General features: G+C 36.4%; 1 protein-coding gene across 1 annotated transcript in view; it reads right to left on the reverse strand.

Moving 5' to 3' along the window:
* The window catches only part of Cngl (Cyclic nucleotide-gated ion channel-like), a 477,360-nt gene that overhangs the window by 41,438 nt on the left and 413,824 nt on the right, over nt 1–22,098 (reverse strand). The window contains exon 14 of the mRNA XM_017629793.1: nt 12,124–12,324. Coding sequence (XP_017485282.1) covers nt 12,124–12,324 — 201 coding nt within the window. The remainder of the gene's footprint in view (nt 1–12,123; nt 12,325–22,098) is intronic.

A 22,098-nucleotide genomic window follows, 5' to 3' on the forward strand; every position in this document is an offset into this window, starting at 1 on the left:
TTTGATGAATTATCTTGTTGAGAACTGTTTGAGAAATATATATCTATTTATATATTTTACATGATTCGGTGCCAGAAATATGGACAAGTGAAGTTGAACTTTGGAGAAAACGCTTCGCTGGTATAAATATTCAAAATTCATTTGAAGCTTTGGATATTTGTGCTTCTCCAAATGTTCATCAAGAACTTAGAGTGATAGCTATTTTACCTAATACGACTTCCGCAAATGCGGAGATCAACTATGAAAGAAGATCGTCCCAATGTGCTGGCTTCCCTCAATATTCATCGCAATCTGGATGTAAATGTTGACTCAGTATTAGAAGAATTTGTATCTGTACCTCGGCGAATTTCATTATTGAAAGCAGAATAATTTAGTTAATAACGCATCATGAAACTTTTCTTTGAGTTGTGGTGAATTATATCCATGATTAAATACAATATGCTGAACACTCAATGATATTCTTGGTTGTTGCGAATGACTTTACATAAAGGCTCTCCCCAAAAAGAAATGCCGCGGCCGGCCCTGTATTCATATAGGGGATGGGATTTCACCCCTTAAGGAGGGTTAAAAATTTGCGTACTTGCAGTGATGTATTACCATTGATTCGAACTAAAATAAAAAAATTCCAACCCGAATTTAAATACATATAGTTTTTTTGTTTTTAAACATTTTCCGAATTTTTCATAAAAATACCCCTATTTAATTGTGCGTTTTGATATATTTAAAAAAGTATTTAAATTCGGGCCTAGACGATCTCTTCCAAAATCATTTACGAACATTTAAAAAAATATTAAAATTGGTCAAAAATTGCCTTATCTTTGATTTTTGAACATCTTCAAGATGTCTTCTGGCCAGACACGCCCATCGTCCCCTCTTTTTAAGAAATTTGCACTTCGCCCATTTAGTTTCTAAACCATACTGCTAAGCATTGTTCTGCTGTACGCCCAAAAGTAACTATGCCATCTACATAAATTTCCATTATTCCTTCATTTATTAATTTCTCGGCGGCGTTTCGCTGGGTGATGGCAGCTGTACATGCCTAAGGTGGCCGTATTTATTTTTTTCTTTCAAAGTTTTAGAGGTAAACAACATATAACACGAATTATTTTTGATGTTTGAACAATACAGCCATCGACTGATTAAATCTGGCTTAAAATAAAATAATTTCAAATAATTTCTCTTTACTTTATATTTATATCTGATATCATTCCCTCATTTCAAAATATGGTTACGGTTTTTCTAAACATGGTCACCAAAATTATTATTGCGACGAAACGATATCAGCTGTTTCCGCTACCGCTCTAAGGGCAGTTTTCTCACCTAACCTTTAGTTTACCGGCCACTTTATCGTCTCGATATACGAGTTTTCGTTTTCTCATAAGCGCATTAATTTCTCGAATCGATAAACTGTTGCTCACCTGATGCAACCTTTAAAATTTGTACCCAACGTTAAATTTTGGTTTGGTTTTGGTTCATGAGTCAGATATATTAGATATTTCAACCAAGGTTTTGGTTTTTGCTAACAGTTGCTCTTGCTCTATATTTGCTTATGTTGCATTGCCAACCTTTGAAATTTTATGACGAATGTTTCACTCTCGGAAATGTAGTGAAGTTTCACTCTACGGGATAACAAATTTATTTTTACCGGCAAGGTAAGAAAACGAAAACACTTTAAAGTGTACATATAAGAATTGCTCGATTAATGTAATAAGATGTATGTACGTATTTTTTAATAAAAGCAACATTACTGAATTTAATGAAGGCAAATCTGTTCGTTTACCTCAGTAAAACTGTTCTTCGTCAATATTAATCCTATTTGCAGTTATATATCTGGAAAGGTAAGAGACTAATAAATGTGCACTTAGTTATGAACTAATTTTTAATATACCAGAAAAAAAATTGTATTTTATCGTACTATTATTTATATACTATTACATTGCGATAATATAAAAAATAAGAATATTTTTTTAAGAAAGTATGAAATTTAATACTTTTTTAATACTTTTTCCTCCAAAACGGCGTTAATTTTTTCCCGTCTTTCTTCTACTTCTAAAATACAACGTTGAGCTAAGGCAGTAGCGAAGCAAGCTGTCTCTTCGTACCAGGGATGTTGCGAATGTGGAATTTTAGACATCCGCGGATGCGAATGCGGATGCGGATGTTTAAACGCTAACATCCGCGGATGCGGATGCGAATGCGGATGTCAAGTATTTTTATACCCGAACGCACTTGTGCACAAGGGTATTATAACTTTGTTCACATAACGGTTGTTTGTAACAGGCAAAACGAATCGAAATAGATATAGACAAATGTATACATAAATGATCAGAATGAAAAGAGAAATCGATTAAGCCGTGACTGTCTGTCCGTCCGTCCGCCTGTGCACACGATAACTCGAGTAAAATTTAGATATCTTAACGAAACTTGGTACGTGCACTTCTTTCGGGCGTAGGATGGATGGTATTGAAAATGGGCAAAACCGGAAAATAACCACGCCTACCTCCCATATAACGGTAATTTTCAGAAATACGAAACCTGCGATATTTTAGTAACTGTTGAAGAGACTTCACTCAAAATTGACATTTGCAATAATTTTTAGACGAAAAATAAGAATATTATAAGTTTTTGGAAAATGGGCGTAGCCACGCTCACTTATGATTACATTTGTATACCTTGGGAACCGCTCCGCCAATCTATCCCAAACACAGACACAGTTGTTGGCCTTCACAAAACATACCAAACGGCTGAAAATTTAAAAAATCGGATAATAACCATGCCCACATATTATAAATAAAATAAACCATTAAATACTGGAGCTAATTTATTCAAGATTGATGTTTGCAATACTTCTTTAGCAAAAAATACGCTTATAATAAAATTTTGGAAAATGGGCGTGACCCCGCCCAGTTATGATCACATATGTGTATCTCGGTTACCGTTCGATCAATGTGTACCATCTCGGGACGATTATGGTGGTTGCCACATAAAGGCAAAACGATGAAAGTTATCGAAATCGGACTACAATTACGCCCACTTTTTTATAACGGTAAATTTCAGAAATGCTTCAAACTTCGATATTTCGANCGAGTAAAATTTAGATATCTTAACGAAACTTGGTACGTGCACTTCTTTCGGGCGTAGGATGGATGGTATTGAAAATGGGCAAAACCGGAAAATAACCACGCCTACCTCCCATATAACGGTAATTTTCAGAAATACGAAACCTGCGATATTTTAGTAACTGTTGAAGAGACTTCACTCAAAATTGACATTTGCAATAATTTTTAGACGAAAAATAAGAATATTATAAGTTTTTGGAAAATGGGCGTAGCCACGCTCACTTATGATTACATTTGTATACCTTGGGAACCGCTCCGCCAATCTATCCCAAACACAGACACAGTTGTTGGCCTTCACAAAACATACCAAACGGCTGAAAATTTAAAAAATCGGATAATAACCATGCCCACATATTATAAATAAAATAAACCATTAAATACTGGAGCTAATTTATTCAAGATTGATGTTTGCAATACTTCTTTAGCAAAAAATACGCTTATAATAAAATTTTGGAAAATGGGCGTGACCCCGCCCAGTTATGATCACATATGTGTATCTCGGTTACCGTTCGATCAATGTGTACCATCTCGGGACGATTATGGTGGTTGCCACATAAAGGCAAAACGATGAAAGTTATCGAAATCGGACTACAATTACGCCCACTTTTTTATAACGGTAAATTTCAGAAATGCTTCAAACTTCGATATTTCGAAATTTAAGGACGCTAATTTTACCCAAACAATCCCTTGAAAAGAAGTAACATTATTATTGAATTTTGGAAAATGGGCGTGATGCCGCTCACATATATCTATATAAGTTTATCTCATTATATCTTACTAAACGTTCTATCGAAGATGTTTAAAATAGGGGTAACCCCACCCCTGATTACCATGTAGCGGTAGTTTTCGGAAAGGTGAAAAACTATATTGAATACTTGCGCCGGGTATTTAATGTTCGGCTCCGCCCGAACTTAGACTTTTTTACTTGTTAAGAAATAATTTAGGTGAGTAAATTAGGTGATTTAGTTAAATAAAAAATGTAAAGGTTAGTTATTTTTAATAATGTTTTTTTTTTAGTACTTGAATTTAAAAATTGGAACATTGTTTCCAATAAAAAGCTTTTAAAGGGACGTAAATCAGGGTCACTAAATAACTGCTCGCTCGAGGCGACAAACTTGAAAAACTTGAAACTTGACAAAATTGTAAATTCTTTTCGATTGGCGCTGCACGAGTCGAGAGGAATTTTAGTTATATTTATTGTTTTTTTTTATTGCGGATGCAATAATTCTTTTTTGAGAATTGCATCGGGCTGCAAATGTCGGATGTATCCTCCTGACTTTCATCTGCACAATCTAGTATCATGGCAAGATCGTTGTTTAAACACCTTTTTTTCCAAAGAATTCTTCATTCTCATTCTTTTGGTTGTTTCTGAATTTGGAGAACCTGTAACGTCAAAAGCGTTTTTCGATTTTAGGATTTGTAATTCATTTTTAATCCTTTCTTCTGTGACTGGCCAGATATACGTTTTATCAGTGCACTTGCACAATATTCCAGGGACCAAAAATAACAGTTATTTTTTTCCGAGTTAAATTTGGCCTAATATTTTTTATTCCGAAATAAACGTTCTTTTCGGATAATAAAGAAACCGCTTATCCAAATTAAACAAATTTCGTATCATATATATCAATTAATATTTTTTTATAACTTAATACTAAAGAAATTAATACATACCTGACCCAATGTTTGTTCTATGGTAATGAATTAACATTTTTTATTGAAAATTTTTCAATGTGTGGCTTTCCTCTTTTAGACATTTCAGTTTTAAAGCTATTTAAGTCCTCTTCCATTGGATACCAAACTTGTTTTATTTGAATAACCGGTTAGTTTATTATCCGGAAAGTACTTTTATTTCGGAATAAAAAATATTTGGCCAAGTTTAACTCGTAAAAAAAATAACTGTAATTTCCTGTCCCTTCAATATTCGCATTCGCAAAAGATCCGCATTGATATTTGCGAATGCGAAAGCGAATGCGAATGTTAAAATTAATGCGGAAGCTCCGCGGTTGCCAATGCGAATGCGAATATTCGCAACAACCCTGCTACGTACATCACCTTCTTTATTGCATCATGCTGCTGGTGTAAACCCATGATTCAATAATGCAAGGTTCGATAAACTGACAGTTGTCTCTCTCGCACCGCTCCCTTAGCAGTAGCACAGTGTTGCTTCTTTGCAAATTTACATGGAAACAGTGTAGCTTTGGTGTGAAATAGAAGTATAAGATTTTGCGCAATATGTTTATATGTATATGCATATGAAGCATATTTAACTGATGAAAACATAAACTGTTTTTAAATTGGATGTTTACATCAATCTCATAGTAGTCTTATTTTAATTTTGAGTCATTTTGCAGTTTTTATACAGCTAAATAGCACATAAATTACGTAATTCACGTAGATATATCAATATTACGTTCAACATTTCGTTTAAAATACCAGATTTCCTGCAAATACATTAGAATTTACAAAAGGAATTTCACTACTAATTGCCTACTTTGCGTACGTTTCTACTACCATTTTCGCACCAAGATATTTCATTCCTCCCCTTTTCTCCGTCCTTCGTAAATGCAACCTTTTGTAAGGGAGTGTCAAACAGCAGCTGTCAATAATTATCTAACCTTGTATTATTGAATCATGGTGTAAACCCTAAGGAAAAAATGTACTGTCTCGAAGCCAAATTTTGTAAACGTTGGTTCGACGAAAAACGAATGAAGCAGCTGACAATTAACAACAATTTGTCTTGTTTGGTGAACACTGGAGCGGACATTTCACTGATGCGGTAGTGTGAGTATGAGTAAATATGTAGCAATTGCAAGTTGAAGAAAGCTGAAACACGAATTGGGCGATCACCGTTCGCCCTACTTAAACACAATTAGGGCCGTTTTCTAATGTAAGCAGTAAAATTGCCTTTACTAACAGGGCAGATAAATTGTTCCTCACTTTAAAGTGTTTTCGTTTTCTTACCTTGCCGGTAAAAATAAATTTGTTATTCCGTAGAGTGAAACTTTACTACATTTCCGAGAGTGAAACTTCACTACATTCGTCATAAAATTTCAAAGGTTGGCAATGCAACATAAGCAAATATAGAGCAAGAGCAACTGTTAGCAAAAACCAAAATCTTGGTTGAAATATCTAAGATATCTGACTCATGAACCAAAACCAAACCAAAATTTAAAGTTGGGTACAAATTTTAAAGGTTGCATCAGGTGAGCAACAGTTTATCGATTCGAGAAATTAATGCGCTTATGAGAAAACGAAAACTCGTATATCGAGACGATAAAGTGGCCGGTAAACTAAAGGTTAGGTGAGAAAACTGCCCTTAGAGCGGTAGCGGAAACAGCTGATATCATTTCGTCGCAATTATAATTTGGGTGACCATATTTAGAAAAAGCGAAACCATATTTTGAAATGAGGGAATGATATCAGATATAAGTATAAAGTAAAGAGAAATTATTAGAAATTATTTTATTTTAAGCCAGATTTTATCAGTCGATGGCTGTATTGTTCAAACATCAAAAACAATTCGTGTTATATGTTGTTTACCTCTAAAACTTTGAAAGAAAAAAATAAATACGGCCACCTTAGGCATGTACAGCTGCCATCACCCAGCGAAACGCCGCCGAGAAATTAATAAATGAAGGAATAATGGAAATTTATGTAGATGGCATAGTTACTTTTGGGCGTACAGCAGAACAATGCTTAGCAGTATGGTTTAGAAACTAAATGGGCGAAGTGCAAATTTCTTAAAAAGAGGGGACGATGGGCGTGTCTGGCCAGAAGACATCTTGAAGATGTTCAAAAATCAAACATAAGGCAATTTTTGACCAATTTTAATATTTTTTTAAATGTTCGTAAATTATTTTGGAAGAGATTGTCTAGGCCCGAATTTAAATACTTTTTTAAATATATCAAAACGCACAATTAAATAAGGGTATTTTTATGAAAAATTCGGAAAATGTTTAAAAACAAAAAAACTATATGTATTTAAATTCGGGTTGGAATTTTTTTATTTTAGTTCGAATCAATGGTAATACATCACTGCAAGTACGCAAATTTTTAACCGTCCTTAAGGGGTGAAATCCCACCCCCTATATGAATACAGGGCCGGCCGCGGCATTTCTTTTTGGGGAGAGCCTTTATGTAAAGTCATTCGCAACAACCAAGAATATCATTGAGTGTTCAGCATATTGTATTTAATCATGGATATAATTCACCACAACTCAAAGAAAAGTTTCATGATGCGTTATTAACTAAATTATTCTGCTTTCAATAATGAAATTCGCCGAGGTACAGATACAAATTCTTCTAATACTGAGTCAACATTTACATCCAGATTGCGATGAATATTGAGGGAAGCCAGCACATTGGGACGATCTTCTTTCATAGTTGATCTCCGCATTTGCGGAAGTCGTATTAGGTAAAATAGCTATCACTCTAAGTTCTTGATGAACATTTGGAGAAGCACAAATATCCAAAGCTTCAAATGAATTTTGAATATTTATACCAGCGAAGCGTTTTCTCCAAAGTTCAACTTCACTTGTCCATATTTCTGGCACCGAATCATGTAAAATAGATATATATTTCTCAAACAGTTCTCAACAAGATAATTCATCAAAATTTGGTGCTTTATCAGGAAAGAGGCAAGCAAAATTACTAAACGATACCGAAACGTTTGCCATTGTTTGTTTGCGTTCTTTGGCTCGTTCTCTGATGATATTCATTGAATTATTTTGCGAAATTCTAACTAAATAGAGAAGCGAAGGGTATTCTGGACCACATAAGGAAACATTTCTGTAGAAAACACGGAAATCAGAATTTGTTTCCAGTTTTAATGGTAAATCTAAGATTTATTATAGGTTTCAAAATGAAGTGTCATTGGAATTAAATTAACCAATTTCACCTAAACTACCACTGCTACACCAACTTTACATTTAATTCTTGTACAAAAATAGATCTTTCATCTTAAATTTTTCAACATATTACAATTATGCAGATAAGTATTACAGCAGTAATTTATGTATTTCAATTAGAATTTATAACACTAATTGCCATTTTTTAAAAAGGCGTTCATGCTGAAAACTAATCAATTCCGAATATATTCTACTCATGTATGGATTTTCACAATCTGACAATCCATATTATGATTCCAGAAAATTATAAAAATGATAAAAAATTATAAAATTATTAGCACCAATAGCTGACACCTCGAAAATGCAAATAAGCCACAATACTCGCTAGTGCAATATTTTAATTTTGTAAAAAAATCCACAATTAAATGCCATTTGTTTCTTTGTGTTTACCTATGTATGTATGCATGTATCTCAACAAATAATGTAATCGTTGGTGTTGACCTCGTTTGGCGGATTATAAATATGATCGTTGTTGACCTGTCATGCATGATTGTCGGTTGCTGTCCAAGGTCAAAGTCTCTAATACCAATCTATGTTTTGGAGACTAACTCAAAATTTGCTAATTAGTTTACCCCACAGCCCCACATGGAAAACGTGAAAACACCTCACATCAGTTAGATGCATAAACAAATTTAAATTAAATTAATCAAAAATCTCTTTTGCAGGATGTTGTACTCCGCTAAGGCACCTTTCGGAGTGGAACCCGTACCACTCCCATGTTTTCCTACTATCGCATTTATCTTTAGCCTTGACCCTAGTATAGCCGCTAGTGGAAACCTGCTCCGTCCGGAATAGAAGGAAATATCATGAAACTGAATAGTTAAAAGTATATAAAACAAGTAAGAAAGTCCAAGTTAGGGCGGAGCCGAGCATTAAATACCCGGCGCAAGTATTAAATATATGTTTTTTTCACCTTTCCGAAACCTACCGCTAGATGCTACGCCGGGGTGTATCAATTTTGAGTAAATTAGCGTCCTTAAATTTCGAAATATTGCAGTTTCAAGCATTTCTGAAATTTACCGTTATATGAAAAGCGGCCGTAATTTTAGTCCGATTTCAATAATTTTCAACGTTTTGCTTTTATGTGGCAAGCACAATAAAAATACTGAGTTTGGTACAAATTGGTAGAACGGTTACCGATATACATATATGTGATCATAAGTGGGCGGTGCCACGCTCATTTGCCAAAATTTTACCATAAACGTATTTCCTGGTAAAGAATTGTTGCAAGCATCAATTTTGAATAAATTAGCTTTAATATTTACTGATTTATCGAAGATTTTGTATTTCTCTAAATTACCGTTATATGGGATGTGGGCGTGGTTATTGTCCGATTTTTTAAATTTAAATGCTGTGCCGNCGGACGGACAGACAGACATGGCTTAATCGACTTCTCTATTCATTCTGAGCATTTATGTATACATTTGTCTATATCTATCTCGATTCGTTTTGGCTGTTACAAACAACCGTTATGTGAACAAAATTAATATACCCTTGTGCACAAGTCCGCTCGGGTATAAAAATTAAAACAAAATTGTGAGAAAATAGATAAAGAGGTAATAAAGTTAACATTGGGCGCCATTGCTATCTAACTGCTTGTACTGGACCGGAAGTCACGGTGGGTAGGCATGGTTGTAGCCCGGCCTTAGCTCGTTAGCCCTTGTCGTGGTTTTTGCCTGGCAGGGTCTTACCTTTCAACGGGTTTCTTCCTGGTCGGTGATGACTTGTAACCGCTGCTGGACCGCTCTTTGCGGTGTATTTAGCGCTTCTTACTATTCAGTAAAAAAACACGAACACTTTTAATTGTTTTAGCTTTCACAAAACTTTCAACTTCTTTTTCACTTAACGCTCGTACATGTGTTACCCACAGGACCGCGAATTATCTTTGATCCTGTTTGCGGATTAACACCGGCTTAAATAGGGCATTGGTGTTTGGGGCAAAAACCGCATATTGGCAAGCAATAATTACACTGTGCAACAATTTGAGGATCATTGTCTGGGGCGGAATGATTGCAACTCTGGATCTTTTACATTCTTTGGTCAAATTTCTGTGTTATGGCCATTTTAAATTTGAAATATTTTGCCTGAGTGCCTTTAGGAGAAATGAAAAAAGAGAGTTAAAATACATATCGGAGAGAAATGTGTTGTTTCGGACGTATAGTAAAATTTTACGAGGAATAATTTTGTGGAACATTTTAACCCGTTAGGTCTATAACAAAAGGTTCGTTTTGGCCCTTTTTTTTAGATAGTCTGAACAAAATGGCATTTTGAAGGTCGCTATAGGGTTAAAATATTCTAGAAAATTATTTGCCAAAAAATTTCACTAGGGGTCCTCGCAGACAAAATCTTTGTACAAAGTATTTGTAAGTCTACAGAAAATAAAAATATCCACCAACTTTTTATGCTTTATTTTATATTTTATATACATATATATCGCTTGTTCTTTTCGGGCCTGATGGTTCGGAGACTGTAAAATCAGCATTGTTGTTGTTGTTGTAGCGGCTACTAAGCCCCGCTCCGGTCGGTTCATCCGTCAACGTTGTCGTCGTCGTCCGTTTCAGCTAAGGGGAGGCCCAAGAAATGTGCGACTTCAACAGGATCTGTCCATAAGGACAGGGGCGTCAGCTGGGTGGGGTTCTCGGGGCATGTGAAGAGGTGCCGAGAGTCATGTGGCGACTCTCCACATGCCGTGCATTGGTTGGGCACATCCTCATTAATTCTGCTCAGGTATGAGTTTAGCCTGCTGCAATAGCCAGAGCGAAGTTGGGCTATTGTAGTGCGGGTCTACGGAGGCAGACAAAGTTTTATCCCGTCCACGTCAGGTGGTTGTGTGCCTATAACGGCATTCAAAGGGAGGAAGTCTACATAACTTGAGACTGATTCCCTGTGAATGCCGCTCAGGGCCTGTCGCTAAGCTGACCGGTCTAGAGGTTGTTTAATGAACCTCTGTACTTCGTCCGTCAGCTCGTAGAGATGCCTCCTGACGTGCCTTGGCGAGGGCTCTTCTGCAAGCAGCTGTTTGTTTGGATGACCACGTCTGTGGCTCCCAACAAGGAGCTTTGCAGAGCATTGTATTATCCCTGCAGGAAAAGCTACTAGTTGTGAACTAGAATTCTACCAGTTTGCGTTTCAGCCCAACTAGTTCACGTTCTATCCCTTTTCAATGTTAGCGACTGGTATTTTTAACATTGCGATGTCCTACGAGATGTCAATTGTCAGGCTATGCATCAGCATCTACTAGTAGAAATACTAGTAGCATCATACCAGTTGATGAGATAGTCTGCCAATTCATCCCCTATGAAAAGCATTAGTATGCCTTTTTGCTCGCGGCGCTCCAACAGTCGCAATGGCCGACAGAGCAAAGCACTCGCTTGGTATGCCTGAGGTCCCAGGTTCAAGCCCGGGCGCAGGGAAATTTTTTTTTTATTATAATATTTCTTTTATTTATATTTTTTATTTAGGTTTTTTTTGTTATTCTTAAATTTAATTTAAAAAATATATATATTTTTTGTAATCTATTTTTTATGGCACAAGTATTTCTTCCCATTGTTTTGTTTCTTTTTTTTTGTAATGCAACTAGATTTTTAAGTTTGTTATTTATATTTAAATTGAAATAATTATTCCTACTTACATTGATCTAACTTTAAAAATCTTAACCACCTCCAAGCGGCCTCGAACCTGCGATCCCAGAATCAGAACCAGTAGTCTTCACGTGACGCCACAGCCGACATTTGTAAGAAAAGCAATTAATTGCGTTTTATTTTAGACTTTGGCAATTCAAAGGCAGATGTCGCTGAACGCTTAAGTTCTTCGAAAATATCGAACTGGAAGGCACATACTAGTTTATGAACTAGTATTTTTTCTAACTGGTTTGGGTTTTCACTGCAGGGTAACTATCGTATATAGTAGTTTGTTTAATTTGAGATGTCTTTTAACTTTAATTTTTTAGTGAATCTTTTGTGCCTTTTTAGAATTAATAATAATAAATAATTTCGAATACGTGGCAACTTTCTACAAATATCTCCAGATACCCTTAAAATTAAAAAAATTATCTGAATACAAAATTTCATCATATGATTGAAAAAAGCTTATCTTACTCCAGATTTTGTTTCGCTACAATTCATTTCTTGCTTATTCTTAAGCAGCTGCAATCTTTGCATTAACGGTGGGACCTCGTTAACTTCAGTCTCGGGTTCTTCTTGAATTGATTCCTGTGGAGATAATGCACTAGCGACATGACCTTGACGCGGGGAAATCTGATGTTGTATAGTTGACTTGGCCGCCTTCTCCTCCCGATCCTACAGAAACGAAAAAGGCATCAAATAAACTTTAGTTTAAATGTAAGTCAATATGAAAATTCATAAAATCTCTTCTAGTAAGTAGATTCAGCCATGTTGCGTTCCAGATGCCTCACGATTTGCAGGTTTTACAGGATTTGCAGTAACAGCTGTTTTCTAATCGTGAAGCATCTGGAACGCAACTAATGACAAAGCATTTTAAACAGCTTTGACTATCTTTCTTTTGTTAGTTTAATGTTTGTTTTTATACTTTTCATGAGCTTAAAGCTTTGGTCCGATGTTTGTAAGTACCAGAATAAGAAGAGACAGGCCCATTAAAATGTATACTTAAATGATCAGAACGGCGAGCTGAGTCGATTTAGCAATGTCCGTCTGTCTGTCCGTCTGTTTGTATGCAATCTAGTCTCTCAGTTTTCGAGATATCCGTATCAAATTTGGTAGGTGGGTGTATTTTTATAATGTATTAATCATTTGTCGGAACTGGAAGAATCAGACCACTATAACATATAGCTCCCATACAACTGATTGTTCAGATATGCGATTTTTCGTTATAACTCCTCCATTTAAGTAGCTGGGAACATGCGATTTTGCACGGTTATCACTTATTATCAAAAGAATACTTTCAGTGAAAATGGCGAAGATCGGGTAGCTATAACCTATAGCCCCAATACAACTGATTGTTCAGATATGAGATTTTTTGCCATATCTTCTTCATTTAAGCAACTAGGAACATGAAAATTCGCACCGTTCTCGCTCATTATTAACAAAATGCTTACAGTGAAAATAACAAAGATCGGGTTACTATAACATACAGTATATTTTGCTTTGCTGCCTCTATGCTTAAGTGCACATTTAAGATACCTACCCGAAAATGCGCATCAAAAGCATTATTTTTAACATTTATAAGGAAACTGCTCCGATAGATGCATTCAACATACCTGCACATTGGCGATACCTGCCTTAAAAATTGTGCGACTAGTATCAATTATCAATGAAAGTATTACGTTTACCTGCACTGGCCTTACAATTACCTAATTTTACAACCTTTTATTTATTTTGCTCATCTCGCAGAACAACGAAAATGGCTATCAATTTATGTATTCAATGTATGTATTTATTACATAACATTCGGTAAAAATTTCGCTTGCAGTAATTTCTACATGGTAAGTGCTCCGCCAATATTTGGTTTCATAGGGATTCGGATACCTTCCCCATTGAAGTAGTAAAGAAAATTCGCTTAAGTGCCTTTTTCGGTTACGTGCACTAGTTTTTCGTGCAAAGAAGGATGTGCAGCTAAGCAAAATATACTGTACATCTCCGATACAACTGATTGCTCAGTTATTAGAATTTTCGTTATAACTCCTCCATTTATGCAGCTAGGAAAATTAAATTTTGCCATACTTCCATCCATTAACAACAGAATACTTACAATGAAAATAACCTATTATTTGATAAAAATTACATAAATATAGCTCCCATACAATTGATTACGATTTTTTGTTATAACTCCTCCATCTATGCAGCTGGGAACATGAAATTTCGTAATATTTCCACCCATTATCAACAGAAAGTGAAAATACCGTCCCTGCAAATTGACCTGTAGTGCGATTCACTACGCTATCATAATTTTATCAATTTAGCTATTCAGTAAACGTTTACCTAACAACATTCGTTAGCGCAAAATCAGCTGTTGGCGGTAACGATAACAAAGGCTGCTTATTTGACAACGTCTAGTTTGGTGTTGTTAAAAAAAACATAAAAAGTACGTTCTAAAATTTTTTCGTATAGAAAAAAATGCACAGCTCCGCTAAGAAAAAAATATCAAAAATCAAAGGGTTTTTCAGCAACATCAGCTGAGCACTTTACTGTACTAAATTTGATGGGCTCTGATAAAAAACTTGAATTTTTTACGAACGTTCGTTGAATTTTGTTTAAATATTACACAAGGTTTGAAACTACATAGAGTTTATACGGTTTATACGGTATACGGAGAATACACTATTAAAAAAGTAATATAATTAAAATAAACAATAGTTTGTTAAAACTTGTCTATATGTGTCCCAGTTATAATTTTCCAATAGGGCGTAAAACAAATATAGAAAACCAGAAGTTAAAAGGTTATAAGTCTTGTAATGGCATCGCTAGCAATACGGCAGCACTATTCAGCGCCGTCGTAATTTGGTAGCCCTGTTGGAACATACGTTCCACAGGTACATAAAACCGAGTGAAAAAACGAATGTTAATTTTCATTCGATATACGCATTTCAATTAGACGGTCGTGCCAAATTTGTAAGAGTACAGAAAACTAAAGTTAGCTAAGTAAAACCCTGTAGGATCACCACCGAACACCATCGCGTAGGTCAGAACAGCTACCGGTGTTGAGACAACCTCATCAAAGCCCCAAGAAATCAGGAAGCCTACAACAGCAGCAGGTTCAGGGTAAGCAAGTACCAATTATATACGTCTGTGAGAGTGTCAATCCGATGAGCGGACTGAGGGCCCAACATGAAGAAAATATTTTTTTGACACCCTGGACGGCAGGCGTGTACAATATACATCTAGTGCCACACAGAGTTGGTGGTGGTGAGCAAAATTACATTGCGGTGGACAATAACGGGGAGCAGTTCAGCGTCACCCATATAGCGCCGCATAAAAATCCGTGCTGCATTTTTGTCCCGTTTATTTTTTCGCACAACGGGAAGCCCTGCCACCACCAACACCAGCAGTACCTCATAAGCCGCATAACGCCATTTAAAACGGCACGGTGCCCGTTCATTTACTGTACTTGGTACAAGGGGAAGTACTGCTGCCACCGACAACAACAACGGCAGAACCAGCAAATGGATATCTGCATATCGGCTACTAATGCCATTTAGTGAGCGGTAAAAAGCACCGTTAAGGCCGGTCCAAATAGAACTTTCCTGTTGGCTTTGGCGTTGGCGTTGGTTTGACAGAACGCACATTAAAAGTATTCTTGCTACAATGAACGCTTGGCAGCGAATGCTTGGGCCACTAAATTAACATACTAACGACAGATAAATTAATATTTCATATCAATAATTGCATTAAAAACGATATTTCTCGCCCGCATTTCATTAAAAAGGAAAAATATTTTACATAATTTTATTTATTTGCAACAGCTGACGAGCGACGCACGCCAAAAGAAGAGAGTTGGCCATCTTTTTGCTTTGTGTTGGCGTGAGCGTTGTCGAATTTTGGCTATGTGGACGGCTGCATTTGAATTCATGTACGGACGGGCGTTTATACATACATACATATGCATACGTAACATTTAACAAAAACCACGCCACCAAAGTACATTCGTGCAATATCAACAACTACACGAATCAACTCGCTATGGCCAATTCACAACAACAAGACACGAGAACTCGTAAAAATTAGCAGAACAACATCAAAGTATTTTGAAAGCCGCAGCAAGCATTTTTTAAGGCGATGAATGAGACGGCCGCGAGGGCTCATAGCAGCGGGTGGTCCCATTAGATTTTAAATTTTGCATATGTATGTACTAGAGGTTTACGCCGACAGGCTTTGCGGCGGCGACTAGTATGTGCCTTCCAGTTCGACATTTTCGAAGAACTTAAGCGTTCAGCGACATCTGCCTTTGAATTGCCAAAGTCTAAAATAAAACGCAATTAATTGCTTTTCTTACAAATGTCGGCTGTGGCGTCACGTGAAGACTACTGGTTCTGGTTCTGGGATCGCAGGTTCGAGGCCGCTTGGAGGTGGTTAAGATTTTTAAAGTTAGATCAATGTAAGTAGGAATAATTATTTCAATTTAAATATAAATAACAAACTTAAAAATCTAGTTGCATAACAAAGAAAAGAAACAAATATATGGGAAGAAATATTTGTGCCATAAAAAAGTAGATTAAAAAAAATATTTTTTTTAAAGTAAATTTAAGAATAACAAAAAAGCCCTAAATAAAAAATATAAATAAAAGAAATATAAAAAAAAAAATAAAAAAAAAAAATTTCCCTGCGCCCGGACTTGAACCTGGTACCTCAGGCATACCACGCGAGTGCTTTGCTCTGTCGGCCATTGCGACTGTTGGAGCGCCGCGAGCAAAAAGGCATACTAATGCTTTTCATAGGGGATGAATTGGCAGACTATCTCATCAACTGGTATGATGCTACTAGTATTTCTACTAGTAGATGCTGATGCATAGCCTGACAATTGACATCTCGTAGGACATCGCAATGTTAAAAATACCAGTCGCTAACATTGAAAAGGATGTATCTCTGAAACACTATCTTCGTACTCTTTTCCTTGCCTTCCCGATTGTAAACTAAAACTGTTGAGACACGTTTGTACCATTTTTATGGTACCCGACAAAGAAACCTCTGAATGCGAATAAGACTCGGTCAGATGATTCATGCACTGCCTTGACAGAGCATCCGCGACAATGTTCAAATTACCCGGTTTATAAAAAAAACTTTGGAGCAAATTCCTCTATAAAAGCCCTCCATATCTTAATCTTTGCATTAGGGTTCTTATCTGACATTGAAAACGTAAGAGGCTGATGGTCAGTAAAAATACTTAGTCCTCTGCACCCATACAAATAATTTCTCAAACTTTTTATAGCCCACACTATAGCTAGTAGTTCTTTTTCGTTCACTGCATAGTTGGCCTCAGTTTTAGACAGTGTTCTTGGCACAAATGTGATCGGGCGATTGTTTTGTGATAAGACCGCACCAATAGCTTGTGATGATGCATCGGTCGTCAAATCAAATGGCTTATTAAAGTCTGGATAGTGAAGTATAACTTCCTCAGATGCCAGAATCTCTTTTCGCTTCTCAAATCCCGCACGCCCCTCTATGTCTAATTCAACGGGTATCTCCCTAGACTGACTTGCGCTCACGTTACCATTTTCCCCTCTTAGAAACCTTGTTAGAGGCTTCGCAATATCGGAATACCCTTTGATAAATCTTCTATAGTAACCCGTTAAACCCAAAAACGCTCTAAGACCGTGAATGGTTTTCGGTTCTTCGTATTCCATAATAGCTTTCACCTTGTCGGGTGATGTTTTAAGCCCCTTTCCTGATACAACAAATCCCAAAAATTCTGTTTCCTCTTTAAAAAACTTAGACTTCTCTAAATTAACTTTCATGTTCGCGTCATTCAGCAAAATCAAAATCTCCTGCAAATGCTTCAAGTGCTCACATTCATTCTCTGAGTACACAATAATATCATCTACATAGACATGACATGTTTTTCCTATTTTGGATCTCAAAACGTCGTCTATTGTTCTTTGGAAAATGCTTGGTGCATTTTTGAGCCCAAATGGCATACGACAAAATTCGTATTTCCCGTTATTTATGCTAAATGCGGTTTTTTTCCTATCTCTTTCATGAAGTAATATTTGATGAAATCCCGCTTTTAGGTCCAGTGTTGTGAAAAGCTTTGCTTTACCCAAGTTGGAAAGCATCACCGATGTGTCTGGAATCGGATACTTGTCGCTTACGGTAATGCTATTCAATTTCCTAAAATCTACAACCAATATTTTTTTCTTTTGCCCATTTTCATCGATTCCTTTTTTATCCACCACCCAAACAGGGTTGTTGTAAACTGACTTGGACGGTCGTATTATTCCATCCTCTAAAAGATTCCTAATTTCTTTATTCACAAGTTCGTTAACCGCCATTGGGTAAGGGTAGCTCTTGCTATAGACTGGTTCGTCATTTGTTGTACCAATGGTTGCTAAAACATTAGGTTATATATGACAACTTAACATCTGGACTCGCGAACACTTCTTTTAGCTCTTCTATAATTTCATAAAATCTCGCCTTTACGTATGAAGGCAAAGAGTGAGGCAATTCCAACTGATTGACCTCAGACAGCTTTTGAATTTAAGTAGTTCTGTTCCATTATTAAATATAATCATTTCTTTTTTTGTATCTATTACCGCACCTATCTGTTTCATGAAATCGTAACCCATTATCCCTTCGAATGATTCTAGTTCAGGCAATATATAAAAATGCGAAAACTCGTTAAACAAGTTCACTAGACACTTTTGATCTATGATCAGTTTACTATTTACGGTCTTTACAGTGAACGGGTTTTCGAGTCCCGCAACCCCCTTTAAAAATGGTAATTTCTTAATATAATTTTTAGCACTGCCAGTATCTAAGAGAAATCTCAACATCCTACCGTTCATATGTTTCTCAATATATGGCAGTTGCGACCCTAATCTAAAAAATTGCAGTTATCTGCTTCTATATGGTTCAAGGCCTGTCATCTAGCTATCGGCTGTTGGGCACCCTCTGTCGGTATTTGTGCTTCAGTATTGGACACATCAGCCCTGTTCCTATTAAACGGATTTTTTTCCACTGTATGGTTATACCCATCTGCCCTGCTTCTGCCAAATGGCTTTCTTTCCACTGCGGTGTTGGTATTAGATCTGCTAAAAGGATTATTGGGTTTGTTACCGAAACCAAGACCCCTGTTTGTATTTGCCCTATATCTCGAGGTGCTGGGATCTACGTCCATAGGTATTGGGCGTTCACTTGCACCTGCAGTTTGTCGTAAGTTACTCGCTGCTGCTTGATAATTTGTAGTAAAATTCCTGCTTGGCCTGTAATCTAAGCTGTGAAAAGCATATGCAAACGCGAATCGGTTTTGATTCGATACCAACTCCTGCGCCAGTGCCAGTGCACTTGGCAAGTTGTCCGGCTTAGCAGAAAACAGTATGTCGCACAAGGGTTTATTCAAACCCGATATGAATACTCGAAGTGCGTCTGCCCTGTATTTCGAATTCAGGGAGTCTATTAAGCCTGAATTGCCATCATGTGACATGGCTACCTTGTTTATTATAAGGGTGAGCTTCCTTTCGACTACTTCGTAGAAACTCTCGACTGTTAGTCTACCCTGCTTTAGGGTAGACAAATCTTGTTCTACAAGATATTTCGGACGTTTGTCCGCAAATGAAAAGTCTAATCTTGCGATAATCGCATGAAAATTTAGTGTCGTATTGAAGGATGCCAGGTTACTCCAGGCCTTATTTCTACCTGATGGTACTCCCTAACCTGTCGCGGAATTTCGATTTTGTCTAATCTTTCTGTCAAAGTGTTCAGACGTCCCTGCAAAGTCTCTGTCACTTTATTTGCAAAAACCTCGAATAATTCTCTAATCTGATCTTCATTCATTTTGATGTATTAAGATTTCTTCTCTTATTTTCCTTTTTTTTTTTTAACAACCTTTTGAAACCTACTCACATTCACTTATTCACCTTTAATTCACTTATTCTTTCTTAAAAATATTTTAATGTTTTTCTTACACTATTAATAATTCCATTCTAGGATCGTGTTCTTCAAAATGTTGGGCGCCACTTCTTTCCTTGTCGATTCCTTGACTTAGTTACTGGTAAATAGATTGAAATCGTCAACTCTGCTACTAAATTGATGGATGAAAATCCTTTTGTTTTCCTTCCTCTTTATGATTTGATGAAATAATAAAAATGCCAACTGATAGCAACAATATTGGAAGACCGAATTAAAACAACTTATTTCTTTTGATGGTAGAGACAAACTAAAACTTTATTAAACATTGAAATATCTCCTAACGTTTCTAAAAAGAATTTACTTCCAACACACACACAAAAATATCCAAGCAAAGCCAATAGTAAGAATACAAATTTGCTTAAGCTAATTGCATGGTTCTGCCAAGAGCTGCCGTATTTATGTTGTCACAGCTGCAGTTGCGGCTCGGGTTTCATTTCTGGAGAATTGCAAGCTATCGCTTGAAACTTAAAATTGCAAGTGTTTCAAATTCTTATACTGTTATTGTGATGTTTACATGGAACGTACGTCGGCGTGGGAGTCATGAGTTAACTTATATATGAATGAGTTTGTAAAAGTGGGCGTGGCACATCCCATAGGAATATTTTATCAGCTATAACCCTGGAACTATAAACCACATGAACTTTAAATTTGGTATGCAGACATAACTATGGTAGGTGCTTACAGTAAAGTATATATAAAGGGGTTTGTTAAAGGGGGCGTGGCACATCCCATAGGCGTGGAATATTTTATCAGCTATAAATCCGAAACTATAAGTTATATGAACTTGAAATTTGTTATTCAGTCATACATATGGTAGGTGCTTATAGTAGGGTATATATACATGAGTTTGTAAAAAGGGACGTGGCACTACCCATAGGCGTGGACCATAAGTCACACGAACTTGAAATTTGGTATGCGGACATATCAATGGTAGGTGCTTATAGTAAGGTATATATAAATGGCTTTGTAAAAGGGGGCGTGGCACATCCCATATTCGTGGAAATTTTTTCAGCTACAAATTCAAAACCATAAGTCACATGAAATTGCAATTTGGTACGCAGACGAATCTATACATGAGTTTGTAAAAACGGGCGTGGAACACTCCACAGGCGTGGACCTTTTTATCAGCTATAATTTCGGAAATATGAGTCCCAAGAACTTGAAATTTGGTATGCGGGCATATCTATGGTAGGCGCTTATAGTAAGGTATATATAAATGAGTTTATAAAAAGGGGCGGTGCACGTGGAGTATTTTACCAACTATAACTGCGGAACCATAAGTCACATCAACTTAAAATTTGGAGTGAAGACATATCTACAGCTGGGGCCTATAGTAAGGTATATATATAAATGATGATTTTATAAAAGGGGGCGTGGCACATCCCATAGCCGTGGAAATTTTTATCAGCTATAACTTCGGAACCATATGTCACATGAAATTGAAATTTAGTATGTAGACGTATCTACTAGAGCTCTCGATTTTGTTCGCACATTTTCAAACAGCCCGGGTATATGAGCAGCGAGTACTCGCACACTTGTTCAATGCTCATTACTCGAAAATTTTCGAGCATGAGCTCGAGCAATTCGAGTTTTTTCGAGTAATTTGAGCAATGTTTTTTTTATTATATTGACATTTTTGGTAGCAACTTTTTAAATATTTCAAATTATTGATATATAATGCAAAGATTGTTACATTGGTTTCTATTAATACAATTTATTTAACATGAATTAGAAAGCAGCTGCTGACAAATACAATTTACAAATTTTCTTTTGTTTATGAAATTGTTCAAAAACTCGAAAATTTTGAACAAACATTTGAGCAGTTGAGCAATGAACGAGTTTCGAGCGAGTATCGAGCTACTCGCATTGCTCGATACCCGGGTATCTAGAGCTCTAGTATCTACGGTAGACGCTTATAGTAAGGTATATATAAATGAGTTTTTGAAAGGGGCGTGGCACATTCCACAGGCGTGAAATATGATGAACTTTGGTATGAATACATATCCATGGTAGGTGCTTATAGTAAAGTTTGTATACATGAGTTTGTAAAAGGGAACGTGGAGCATAGGCGTGGAATTTTTAATCAGCCATAAATTGGGAACAATAATTCACATGAACTGGGAATTTGGTATGCAGACATACATATATATGGGAGTTGTTTAGAGTAAAGTATATATAAATGAGTTTTTAAAAGGGGGATACATATCTGTGTTCGTATGGAATAGTAGCTTATGTCAAGAAGCTAGCTTTAGTATAATGCGGCATTCCCTTTAACCTTTAAACGACAAGGAATTTGTTGATGATACTTAATAAGAATATTGAATTGCTAGTAGCGGAATAATTTTTTGCACGTTTATTTGCTGAAAATTCTTCAACAGCTCAGCGCCAGTGAGACATTCGCAATCGTATGCTGCGAATGCCGATTTATACTAAAGCCAGCCTTTCGACATAAGCTACTTTTCCATACGAACACAG

Source organism: Rhagoletis zephyria, unplaced genomic scaffold, assembly GCF_001687245.7.
Source record: "Rhagoletis zephyria isolate East Lansing unplaced genomic scaffold, Rhagoletis_zephyria_1.1 Rzeph_scaffold_00084, whole genome shotgun sequence".
NCBI lineage: Eukaryota > Metazoa > Arthropoda > Insecta > Diptera > Tephritidae > Rhagoletis > Rhagoletis zephyria.